Genomic DNA, 12,472 nt, shown 5'->3' on the forward strand with positions numbered 1-12,472 from the left:
TTTATAAAATTCCATTGTGACATTTCAAGAAAGAGAGGCCCAGAAAAGGGAGCGACTTGCCCACAGTCACAGGGCAAGCCTGTGGCACGCGCAGCTCTAGACCTCGGGTTCCTGAATTTGCTGGGCAAATGGGTATCCCGCATGCAAATGGCATTTTCCTGCCTGGCCCCTTCCTGGGGCAGATGCCTTGCTCTCCATGTCCCCTTGTCCAGGCTCACCGGGGCAGGCTCTGAGAGGCAGAGGGCAGTGTTTCACATCTGCCTCTGTCTGCGGACTGGTGTGGCCGGTCATTCTTTGCCTTTGTGGTGTCAGGCAGGAGCCAGGCCACCCCTAATTGGCTCCTAACCCTCCATGAAGCTGAGTTCAGGCCCTCCTTGGTGGGTCGTGGGGGATCCCCATTAACCAATTAGTGCCTGCTCTCCCGGTGCATCCAGCTGTCAGCCCTGGTCCAGGGGTGGGGGTGGGCCCCGTGCCACAGCTGAGGCCCAGCCTTGGACCCCTGGGAGTGATGGCAGCTGTCAAGCAGCTCTCAGAATGAGGAAGGAGGCAGGGCTCCCTGAAATGGCATCCCCCATCCGCCCTCCCCACCACCCATCACTGTCCCTCATCGCCGCCCCAGGCCTCGGAGATGGCAGCGCATCCTCTCGGCTGGAGAGCCCAGCTTAATCCTAAGTTAATGATGGTGGTGGAGGGTAGGGACCCCTGCCCCAGCTGGGACTGCCGGGAGGGGAGGGAAAGGAGGGGTAGCGGAGGCAGCCAGGCTGCTGGGAACAACCTTGCATAATAGCAGCTTCCAGTAACTCTGTCTGGATGGTGGGGGGGGGGGAGGGGGGCGGATGGTGGCTGAGTGGGCCCGGGGCACACTGATAAAAGCACAGAAAAAGCTTTCTCTCCGGCATTCAGCCATATACACACCCTCACCCAATATCCACAGACACATGCTTTCCACCTCTCACGTATACACACTTCCTTATATGCACACAGACATCACACATATATACATACATGACTCTCTAAGCTACTCCAGTAGTCAGATACACACATTTATACACACACCCGTTCCCATGCACGTATGGCTACAAATGTCCACATATACTTATTTTTATCTACATCTAGGCATTCATAATAACAGAATAGATGCTATTTATCGAGGGCTAACTCTTTACCAAATACCATGCTCCACATTTCCTTCTCATAACCTCTTTACAAAGTAGCCAGTGCCATTTTCTCGTTTGGCTAATGTGAAAACTGAGACTTCGAAGGTGAAATAACTTGCCCCAAGTCACACAGAGAAGGAGCAGATCTAGGGGTGTGGACCCTGGCCAGCCTCCCCCCATAGCCAGCGTCCTTAACCACAGGGCTCAGAATTCTTGACTTCAGTTTCCCATCAGGACCATCAGAGATGCTGCTCTATCCTGGAGGTCCCAAATCAGAATCTCTAGGAGTGAGGCCCAGGAATCTAGATTCTAAAAGGGCCTCACGGGCATTCTGAGGAGCGGATAGAGTTGAGAGCCATGCGCTGTGTGTAAGGCCTTCTATACACGTTCATCATCCCCCCAAATGTAGCATGCCCCCCATGCAATAATAACGCACTCACATCTCCACCCTCTCAAACATCCACAGACACACCCGCACTCACCCCACACCTCCCTCTGAGGCTACACACACATCCACCCACACATGCACTTTCTCTCTCTCTCTCTCTCTCTCTCGCTCTCTCTCTCTCTCTCTCACACACACACACTCCCAGGGAAAGCCACCCACTCTGTGCTGTCCTTGTTCGGCATCCTCTCTGATTCTCTCCTGAATCCCTATCCTGACAACTCTGCTCCCCCAAACACAGGTTTCAGGATCTCATGGAGGAAGGAGATTAGGGAGCTGAGACTGTGGAGGGGAAGCCGTGCTGCCCGTCTTTGCACTGGGGTGCAGGAATCCGAAGCTGCCTCCCCAGGGTAGGTGCGCAAAGACAGCCAAGAGCTGAGGCCCCTTCCTAGGGGGTGGGAACAGCCATGGGATGTTCCGCTCCTGCCTCTGCGGTTGCTGGAGGTGGCAGACCAGGTCCCGTCTCCCTTGGCCTTCCTGCCTCTCTGGGTCTATGGACCGCGGAGGCTGCACATACTGCTTACCTCAGATGATGGGGTCCCAGCACTGACTGACCCTGAGGGTGGGGAACGCGGAGGAGCCCGGGTACGTCCGCCACTCTCTCTGGGGTGGGTGTCTCCTGCCCCTTGCAGCCTGGGCTCCCCAGCCCAGCAGCTCCTCCAGATCTGGGGGGCCCTGGCACTGGGAGCTAGGCCTGGAGCTGGGGGCCTGGGAGGCTCCCCTATTTCCCAGCAGCCTCACTGACTTGGATGCTGGGTTGGGAGGCAGTTAGGACATAATGAGAACATCTGAAACTATGCCAGTGGAGTCCTTCCCTGGTGAGACGAAGAATTTAAAATGTGCTGGTTGCAGCCTTGCAGGGGCTGTGGGGTTGGGGGTGGGGGGGTGGAGCCTAAGGTATAGCTAGAACTCCAGAAGGACACCAGAGGATGGGTACCCTTTCTCCCACGGAGATCTTTAAGAAAAAAAGAAACGTCTATTGATCCGGGCTGAGGGTCAGGGCAGAGAGGCCAAGCAGCGGTTCCAGTAGGCCCCTCCGAGCAGCAGCAGGCTGTTGGAAGGTTCCCCCAGCTCAGACAGCCTGGGGATCCCATACCGCCTCCCTAGCCCACTCTCCAGAATCCAGCCAGCCCGGGCCCCTTGTGCTGCACTGCTCGGTTTTCCGTACCCTCCTTTTCCTTCTGCCAAACGCCTTCCTCCCCTCTCCCCACTTGAAGCACCCCTGGCATGAGAACTTTTGCTTGGGTCCCTCCTGCCTTTTTCCTGGGCCACGCCCTGCTCTGCCTCATCTCTTCCGAGATCCCATTCCACATTTGGTCCATTTGCCAGGCTTCACTGTTGTCCTGAGGAACCCTCCCAGAGTTGTGTGGTCAGGGCACCCTAGAGCAGTACTATTCAATAGAACTTTCCGTGATGATGGAAATATTCTATAAACGGTGCTATCCAATACGGCTATGAGGCCTTGAAATGTGGCTAGTACAACTAAGCAACTAATTTTAAATTTAATCTTGCAGCCTTAAGAGGCTGCAACTCTGGGCTGATGTCATGGAGATCTGGTTGTGCCATAGTCTCGCCGTGTGACCCAGGGCAAGTCCCTCGCCCTCTCTGGATCATCTACAATACGACAAAGACTCATTCCCTCTCCTCCTAATCTCAAAGGGAAAGTAAACTCCACAAACAGGAAACTTTTATAAGGAAATGGCCTCAAACTGGAGTGCCACGCAGTGCAGTCAATTATTTCTGTAGTCACATCACTAACATAATAGCAGTGATATAACGCTGTGATCATGCCCGCTAGGCTTCGGAGTCCAGACAAGCCCTCTTACCTGGAGTGGAGACAAGGGCCACAGCGGCCAGCATTAGCAAGTGTGATTTCCTCCTGGCAGGTGTCCCCATGGTGAGCATTCCAGGCAGAAGTGGGGAGAGGAGGAGAGGAGCCTCAGCCCTGCACAGGGAGAGTCTGGCTGGAGGCTGAGAAGGACCTAGGGAGGCAGAAAGGCGGGGGAGGACTCTGAGCTGAGGAGCGCCCCTCCCAGCTCCAGGTACATCTGGGTCAGCGGCGATGCTTTTGCCTCAGCCTGGGGAGGGGCTGGAATTGCTCTCACCCTCCCCAGGGCCCCAGGGGAAGGGGCTTGGCCATTACCAAGGAGCTCTTCCCAGGGCCGAGTGCCTCCTGCTGGCCCCCTGGGAGTCTGGCTCTGCCCTGTACCCTCACCCCACCTCCCGTGCAGCCAGCAGGGTGTTGCTCAGGGAGTGAAAGCAGTGACTAATTGGGAGGCAAGAAGCCAGCGCCTGCTCACCCGGTAATAGCTCTCAGTGCAGGGCCAGAAGAGAGCAGGGCCCGTGCCTGGGTTTGGGGAACTAGTAACATCTTCTAGGAATCGGGCCCGCTTTCCCCTGCCCCGCACACAGCTGCCTGGGTTGGGGGTAATAAGCCCCTCTGGGAGCTGCAGCAAGTCTCTGGGAACCAGCCTGTTTTTCTACCAGTGAGGAGGGGTTTCATTGATTCGCCCACACCCTCTCACCTGGACCCCAGGTAAGGCACTTAGGTACTGTACATGATGGAGCCATAACCTTGGCCCCCTTAGTAAGGTTTCCCAACCAGATGGGCTAGTGGGCCTGGACAGGCCTTCTGGGCCGAAAGAGTTAACGCAGCTCCTAGAGGAGCCTCCCTCTTGCCGAGATGAGCGGAGATTTGGTTAGATCCTGGAGCCCTGAAGAACCTGCTCCCTGGGGGGCACCGAGAGCAAATCAGAGCCCCCCTCCATCAGTCTGAGAGAGGGGGGCCTCATCCTGGGGGGAGAGCAGGTCCAGCCTTCCACCGACTCCCCATCTCCAGGCTGTCCTGCCCAGTTTGGGGTGGGGGGAGTGTGGGATCTCAGGGGCCTGCTTCTTGGTTATCAGACTGAGTCTGGGTCACTGGGCTCCCAGGCTACTGGGGGCCAGATCGCCCTGCTGCATATTCCGCTTCTCTGCCCTGCTACCTGCTTTGCAGAAAACTAAGAGCAGAAGGAGGTGATCTAAGGTTGAGGGAGCGAGCCCGGCTGGGGGCTCTTCCACTAACTGGCTTCAAGACCCATGCCATCTCTGGGCCTCAGCGTCCTCATCTGTAAAATGGGTGCTCTCTAGCGTCTCTTCCAGCTCTGAGACTGTGATTCTCCCAGAGAGTGCAGGGTGGCCGAGGGCCTGGGAACGCTGCCCCTGGGTGGGAGTGGGGAGGTGGAGATGGCAGGCTGCTGATGACCTGAGTCTGCCTCTAGGGCCAGTGCAGAGTCCGAAGACCGGTGCAAGCTCAGGATCTCCCGGCCTCACTGCGGGCTCTATTCCCCAGGAAATAGAGGGCTCCCAAATGCCCTTAAACCTCAATATTGATCACCACCACCCGTTCCTGCCTTCCCAACAGCCACAGCTGGCACCGAAGGAGCAGCCAAGGGGTGGGGGGAAGAGAGGGGAGAAGTGGGCCCAGGGCCCGTCAGGGAGGATATAGGCTGAGAAGCTTGGTGTTCCGATTCGAGTGGCGGGAGTGGTGTTTAAACAGATGGCACTCCCTCCCCCGCCCCAACTCCAGCCTCATACCCACCTCCCTGTGTCAGAAAGGGGGCCAGGTGCCACCTCTCCACCTGTCCTTCCCTATCCTTGCCACTTTCAGTTCCAGGCTTGAACCCAGAGATTCAGCACTTCCAGCCCGTCCAACACGCCCCCAGCACCCTCAGCGCAGAATAGGTATCACTTGTGTGTTGTACTTAACTGCTTGAGAACAGCTGTGATTGTGTGCCTGCACGTCACATGCTCACACTCACACTCACACAGTGGGCTGACCAGTCTTCAGTGCTGCCCAAGGGCAACCCCAGGGCACGCACACACACACACACCCCTCATACGCCCTCTCACACAAATTGTCTCTCACTCACACACTCCCTCCCTCTCTCTCATACACACATACACTCTCACACATGCTCTCAGGTTACTGGGGTCAGCAGGGTGCTTAGCCATGGAAGAATCTAGAAACAGGACCCTGGATGGTACACAAATGCAGGAAGCTGTCCTCATGATAGGGAGCCACTGGGGCACTGGGAACCACAACAGGCGTTGGAATCGATGGACAGGAGTTGGTGACCTTGGCTTCATCTCCTAACAGTGTTGGGAGCTTGGACAAGTTCTCTCCCCTGGTGGACCTCAGTTTTCTCATCTGCGCAGTGGAGATCGTAACACTTCCTTTGCAGAGCTGTTCTGAGTGTGGAGTGAGGTACAGAGTGCCCTGCAGAGGCAGTCTTGGGGCTGTTTGGACTTGCCTTCGGGTAGCGGTGGGGATAGGGGCGTGGAGAGAAGATGGGGCACCAGGCCCCCTCCCCACTTCAGCCAGAGCAACTCCACTTATACTTGCTTTATCTGCTGGACTTCCCTCTGAGGTTCCCTTTACTCAAAGGTTTCCGCAGCTCCGAAGAGTTTGAAAACACCCCTTTGGCACAGGTGTGCCCCGTCCGGAGCCTGGCACAGAGAAGGTGCTCAGTCATCGTTTGCTTCCTGCCCTTTGTCTGCCTGCCAGTCTTGAGAGCTCAGCGAGGGGGTAGGGTGTGGGCTCGGGGAGACAGGCACTTATCCTGAGTGTGTCCGAGCAAAACGGAAACAGACGGGCAGGGACCTGCGGCCGGGGCTGGAGACTCCAGGGACGAGTCTGCTGCTGCCCGTCTGCTGTTGCCCACCAGCAGTGCTGGAGAGAGTGGGGTGGGTGTGCGTGTGTGCGTGTGTACGCATGTGTGTGATGTTTGTGCGTATCTGTGTGTTCTGTCTCTATGTCCCTGTGTACATGTGTGGTCTGTTCTTGTGTCTCTGTGTATATGCATGTGTCTGTGTATGAGTATATCTGGTCTTTGTGTATTGAATATATGCCTCTGTGTGTGTGTGTATCTGTGTGTCTGTGTCTTGTGTCCCAGCCCTGCCTTGTTTCCCGGTGATCTACCAGGAGCCCTGCACCCTGGATCATTCACCTCCACCCCACAGTGGTCAGAATTATCTGGTATCTCTCTTAACATAAGTAATTACCATACATCATGGATAATACAATCCCTCTGTTCATCCTAAACTTCGATTTAATCCTGGACTTTTATCAGTCACTTCGGGGCTCAAGGGCCCTGGGCACCCCCTGGGGCCTGAGACCTGCAGCCTCAGAGGAGACATGGGTCGGGGCGGGGCTGGTACCAGGAAGCACCTAGGGTTGCCCTCGGGGAGCATTAGAGGCTGATCAACCCCATCAGATGTACATTGAGCCAAGCCCGCTCCGTGCTAAGGCCTTGTGTGAACGCACATCCCCACCCCCCAGAGCTTGGGTCAAAGGTTGGAGCTTATTTCCTCCCTGACACGAGGCAGTTGGCATGCAGCCTTGTTCTGCGTCCATTCCCACTGCGTATTTAACACCATGTGCCAGGCATTGTGCTAAGTGCTGGGGAGGCAGGAATAAAAACACCGCCTTTGCTGAGTTCCCTGCCCAGCTGAGTGCAGCAGGGGATGTGCTCACGAGCTGCATGGGCCAGTCGTCTCCCCATACCATCTGCCCTGTGACACATTCTAGAATACCCAGGATGGAGGAGGCCTTTTTGTCAAGTGCAAGGCCGGCGTGGAGCTATGCCAGGCCTAGAGCTGGCCCTGTGGACCCTGAGCCAGCCAGGCCTGGCCCCGGCCAGCTGCCCTGGTGCAGGGGTGCAGGCACAGGCTGGTACAGGCGGACACAGGCTGTCACCATCCGGGGCCGGTCCTGGGAGAACGTGGGGGGCTCATAGGCTGCTTGGGGTTCCGGGAGACCAGGGAGAGCTGGCCGAATTGCCGGGCCCAGGAGACAAAGGGCCCGGAGGACAGCTGGGGATGGAAGGCTGTGAGCTGGACTCCAGGGCTTGCTGGCTGAGGGCCCTTGCACAGAGGCAGTCGGAAAATGAAAGACACACTCCACCCAAGTGCTTTCCCTTGGGGTACTGAGCTCCTGGCCCCAAGCCTGTCTCTCCTTCCCCCTGGACAATGGAGATTTGAGCAGCTTTGGGATGGGTGGTGGTAGGAAAAGAAGGAGTTTGGAGCCCATTTGAGGGCAGAGACTAAGTGACTTGTTGTAAGCTGACAGGTATTATAGGAGCCCCTCGTGTCCCCACCGTGCTCCACCTAGCAGCACAGCACGCTGGCTTAGTGGGGTGGGCTCTTGCGTTGACAGACCTGACACTTACTAGCCAGTGTAACCTTAGTATAACTAACCAGCGTAACCCCAGTTATTACGTTCATTACTTAACCTCTCTGAGCCTCAGTCTCCATCTGCAAAATGGGGATGAGAGGGGTAGTACCCACCTCCCGGGACCCTGTGAGGTCAGCACAATTCCTAGCCCATAGTAGCGCTTGAGATAGATCAGAGCTCATCACTGAGAACCGTCATGGGCCTCGAGCACGGACCCCAGCACACCGAGGGACACACAAGTGTGTCGACAGACACTGGGCCCGGCTGTGGGTCGGGCTCACTTCCACACAGTCGCGACATTCGGGCCAGGCTCACATGTGTCGAGAACGCTGAGAGTCTCCCACAGACTCCCTGGGCTGTACCCCACAGGCGTGGCGGGCCTGGGCCAGCACCGGCGGGCATGCCGTTCCACACAAGGCACAAGGACACACAGAGACACGTCCAGACACCACGTGTGCAGGAGAGCACCTGGCTCGGACACCCACGCGGGCCCCCCAAACAGGTGCGCAACCTCAGCCACTGCACCTCCTGCCTGTGGGGTGTACGATGGGAGGGGGACTCTGCCTACGAAAGGAATTGCCACCTGGGACGGGACCACTGTCTTCCGGGAAGGTCTGAGCCATGCCCACACCCCCTGGGAGGATGGGGTGTCTTCAGTGGCCTGGTGGGCCCGCGTGCCTGGTGGCAGGAGCTGGCAGGAAGAGGACTGCAGTTGAGAGGCCTCGGTGCGGGCGGGGCTGGTGCCCTGAGCTGGAGGAGGTCCTCCGGGCATATTTGGGTGGGATAGGGACCTTCTCAGTCCCCACTGGGGGACAGGGACTGCTTGGTGACAGGGCGGCCTTGCAGCTGGGTCCCTCCCCAGCCTGCTCTGTGTGCTCCCTCTCCTCCCACCCCTCGGTGTTCTCTGCAGCCTCTTTGTATTCGCAGCTGGTTCCCTGAGGCCCCAGCCCTGGCACTGCCGTGCCCTCGGGGGAGAGCTGTGACTCCCAGGCTCGTGGGTTTGCCTGAGCTTTCGGCACGGGGCCGGGGAAGTCCGGCCCTTGATCTGCAGCCGGGAGTCTTTGGCCCTTCTGTCCCCACCCTCTCCACTGAAGAGACCCCTCAAAGTGGGGAGTGGGCAGAAGGGGAGAGCCTTGCATTCTCCTGGGAGGACCTGGGGGCGGGCAAGTAGCACCCAGACTCGAGGTTTTCCTACCTGCCTGCCTACTCCGTGTGGGGTCTGGGGGCAGAATGAGTGAGGGCTTTGGGAGGGAGGCCCTTTTGAGACATCAGGCATAGGAGCGATTGTTTCAACTTGGTTCAGAAGATCCAAATCGGGAAGAAATTACTGGAGCAATTTTGCATGTCCCCTCATCTCTGCTGAGAGGTGACTCCCTCTAATTCCTGGACGGCTGGTTCAGAACCAAGCCTGGTCGAGGTGGGTTTGAACTTGCTCCTCCCCTCAGGCTAGTTTCCACTCTAGGGCCCAGATTAACTGTACCTGTTGGGTTGCACCGCAGGAAGGCCACCCTTCAGCCAGAGCCAGTGTCGGGAGCCTTTTGGTCTATGAGGTCGGTGGACATTGAGAGGATGTGGGCTAGGCTGGAGAAGACCCAGCAGGTTTCATCTGGATGTGTGCCCCAAGTGTGGGGTGGAGCTCATCAGATAAAGATGCTGAGGTGCACTTGGGTTTGCACATGCTCTGGGATAGAGTGTGTTCAGTTTTGGGTGAGAATGTCACACACTTTTGCTTTTGTTTGCATCCTCTCTGGGTAAACAAGGAAACATGGGCTCATTTTGCATCAGGAGAACTCATTAAACCCATGGAAGTACTTCTTTACTCCAGGACAGTTACCATTGGGGCACAGAACCCATGGGAACTCCCATGAATGTTCCAAGTTAGCAAAGTCCTGGGGGGTTTGGTCTAGATTAGGGAGGTCCGGAAGGTTGAGAGGTGGTCAGCATGCAGGAGGGAGAGAAAAGGATGTCTGTCTTCTTATGGATTCCTGAGTCACCTCCCCCTGTACCATTTGCAAGAGGATAACCTGAGGCTGGGAGAAATTAACAGGTCACCTAGCCCAAACTCTACTTCTAGGCAGAACTGTCTCTAAGCTTGGACGGACCCCAGTTCTCCACACCCTCACAGAGTCATTGGAAAGGAGGTTGCCCTACTTCCTCATGGCACGTCTTCCTGGTGAGGAAGTGTCTCCTGCAGTCTAGCTTCAATCCCTCCTGCTTCACTGGCATATCTTTTGCTCTAGTTCTTCTTTCCCTGTGTATCAGTCCTCAGCCCTGTGGTTCCAACCTCAGGCATAAATGTGTGTAGATAAGCTTTCTCACAAACATTTGGCTGAAGATGTTTCTGGGAGGTGGGGCACAGTGCATTCTCCAAACCACCCCAAAGGTATTGCTTCCCTGATGGCCTTAAAGTCAGAGAGGATACCTTGGGGGTACCTCCTTCTTTGTACTTACTCCTGAGGAGCAAGTGTGGTCAGTTGGTCAGAGACAATGTGTGCAACCATCCCGTTGAGCACACTTCTTCAGAGGCCCATCCCACACGTGTCTCTATTTGAACAACTGCTGGCAGAGAAGGTGCTGGAATGGAGTTGCATAAGGAGTGAAATCTGGCAGGGGGAACGGTGCGGGGTAGGTGGAGGAGTGCATTCGACCAGGAAGGGAATGCGAGGAGAGAGCTTGGCCGGGTGGGGCATAGAAGACGCGTGGGGAATAAGAGAGAGCGAGAGCAGGGGACACCTTTCCTAGGGCAGTGCACCCCTGCTCCCCTCACTGCTCATGGTGAGCCCCAGAAGGACAGGTGGATCTTGGGTGACTTTGATGCCGTGGGCTCTGCGGCCCCTCCCTGTCTGTCTCACCTCCCACCTCCCTCTTGCCGGCTGGCAACTCCTGATAGATCTCATGGGAAATTAGGAAGAACTTTGACCTTGTGGTCAAAGCCTTCCTTGAGTGGTCCTGCAGCCTGGCTAGAAGGGGTTAACTTGGGGCACCCTGGGGAAGGGCATGGATGCTGTTGTGTCTAAGGGAAGAACTCCCTCCCCCCGAGGACAGGAGTCAGGGCACCATCTCCCTGCTCCACCTCCAGCCTCTCCCACAGGTTCCGGTGGCTCCGTCTGGTTCCCTCTGAGTGCAACTGGGAGGCGGGGACTCAGAGGCTAAGTGGAGGTAGGGGCTCTCCAGGCAGGAGGTTGGGAGAGGAGCCTGAGACTGCTGCCCAGAGTGATGTCAGATCACCGACCTCCTGGGTTATTTGGGCTCTTCCTCTTACTGCTTCCCTTTGAGCAGAAGAGAAAGGATGCCAGCTGGAATGGGAAGGGAGTTTGGGGCCTTGGGGAGTCAGGCTGAAAGGAAAGGGTGATAAGAGTCTGACCAGTTGCAGGCTGGACATGAAGTGGGGGAAGTTAAGGGCAGGAAACCTGGGGGCTAAAAAACCTGCCCTTCTCCAGGGCAGGGGCTGTGGGTACTCACAGTTCACTCCATCCTGGTCTGTCTAGATTCCCAAACCTCCAAACAACCTTGACTGACAACTTTTCCTCCTGGGATACAGGCTCAGCCCCCAGTGCTCTGTGGCTGAAGGGTCCCTGGCTTTTTCCCTGTGTAGGGTCAGGACCCTCCTTCCACAGGCACTGTCTTAGCTCACCCCACTCCTTGCCTCCCAGACCTGGGAATCCCTCCTGGAGAAGGTGATGGGATTCATCTCTGGGCACTGGCTGGGGCTGCTTCCCCCACCACTGGCTATTATGTAAGCCCTACAGTGCTGGACAGAAGGATTGCCCTCTCTTTCTAGACCCCCTAAATGGTACCCCTCCCCCTTCTAGCCTAGCCCCTTTCCCCACTGGAAAGCCAAACTTCTGCAAATCCTTTCTTCCCATCGGTGAGGCTGAGGGGGAGGGATCCGAGGAGAAGATAAGGTTGGGGAGGGGGGAAGGGATGTGACTTGCCTCAGTTTCTCCTCCCTATGTCCCCGCTCCAGGACAGGGCTTTGCCCAAACTTGTGCTCCAGTCTCTCCTTGTCTCCCACAGCCTTCCCCTCTGCCGAACAGAAGCAAGACTTTGCAAAGAGGTCACCCTGCACAGGCAGACCCAGGGGGACCTCAAGTCTGGGCAGTCAGGCTCAATTCCTTCTAGGGATATCTGGGCGCAGGTCAGGGTCTGGGACTTGTCCTCATGGAGAGTCAAGCCCTGGACCAGGGGTGTGGGGCAGGCCCATAGCCTCTGCCCTCTCCGGAGGCAGTTGTTGCTACCAGCCTGTGGCTTGAATTCCTGGACACACTGCTGGGGTCCAGGTTCCGGGCCAGGCTTGGCCTGCTAGGGCCCTGAAGGATGCCACCCACGTAGGGCGGAGGGCATCTCCAGTCCTGGTGGCCCCTGTGGGGCTGGGGTGAGAAGTCAGACTGGCCCCTGCCAGCCAGCTGGGGTTCCTGCCCTGTCCCTGCCCCCTCCCAAGTTGCCAGGAAACTGAACGCGGAGCCCCTGCCCACAGCAGCGCCCTGGGAAGCCCCAGGACTGGAGGAGACAAAAGCGGTTGGCACCTACCTGGGCTGAAAGAAGGGTGTTGGCTGGGGTAGGTGGACGCTGCTCATAGCCCCCTGGGCCGCCCTCCTCTCCTCCCGGCTCGCCTCAGCCTCAGCTGATCCCTGCTGTCCTGGCGCGGCAGCGGCG

At 57.2% G+C, this 12,472-nt stretch overlaps 1 protein-coding gene across 1 annotated transcript in view; it reads right to left on the reverse strand.

Moving 5' to 3' along the window:
* The window catches only part of CNTN2 (contactin 2), a 31,998-nt gene extending 19,526 nt beyond the window's left edge, over positions 1-12,472 (reverse strand). Inside the window, exons 1-2 of the mRNA XM_059996099.1 lie at positions 12,347-12,472; positions 3,429-3,584 (exon numbers count right to left, since the gene is read on the reverse strand). Of these exons, the coding sequence (XP_059852082.1) occupies positions 3,429-3,507 (79 nt within the window). The 5' untranslated portion in view covers positions 3,508-3,584; positions 12,347-12,472. The remainder of the gene's footprint in view (positions 1-3,428; positions 3,585-12,346) is intronic.

This window comes from Delphinus delphis, chromosome 1 (genome assembly GCF_949987515.2).
Source record: "Delphinus delphis chromosome 1, mDelDel1.2, whole genome shotgun sequence".
NCBI classification, from domain to species: Eukaryota; Metazoa; Chordata; class Mammalia; order Artiodactyla; family Delphinidae; genus Delphinus; species Delphinus delphis.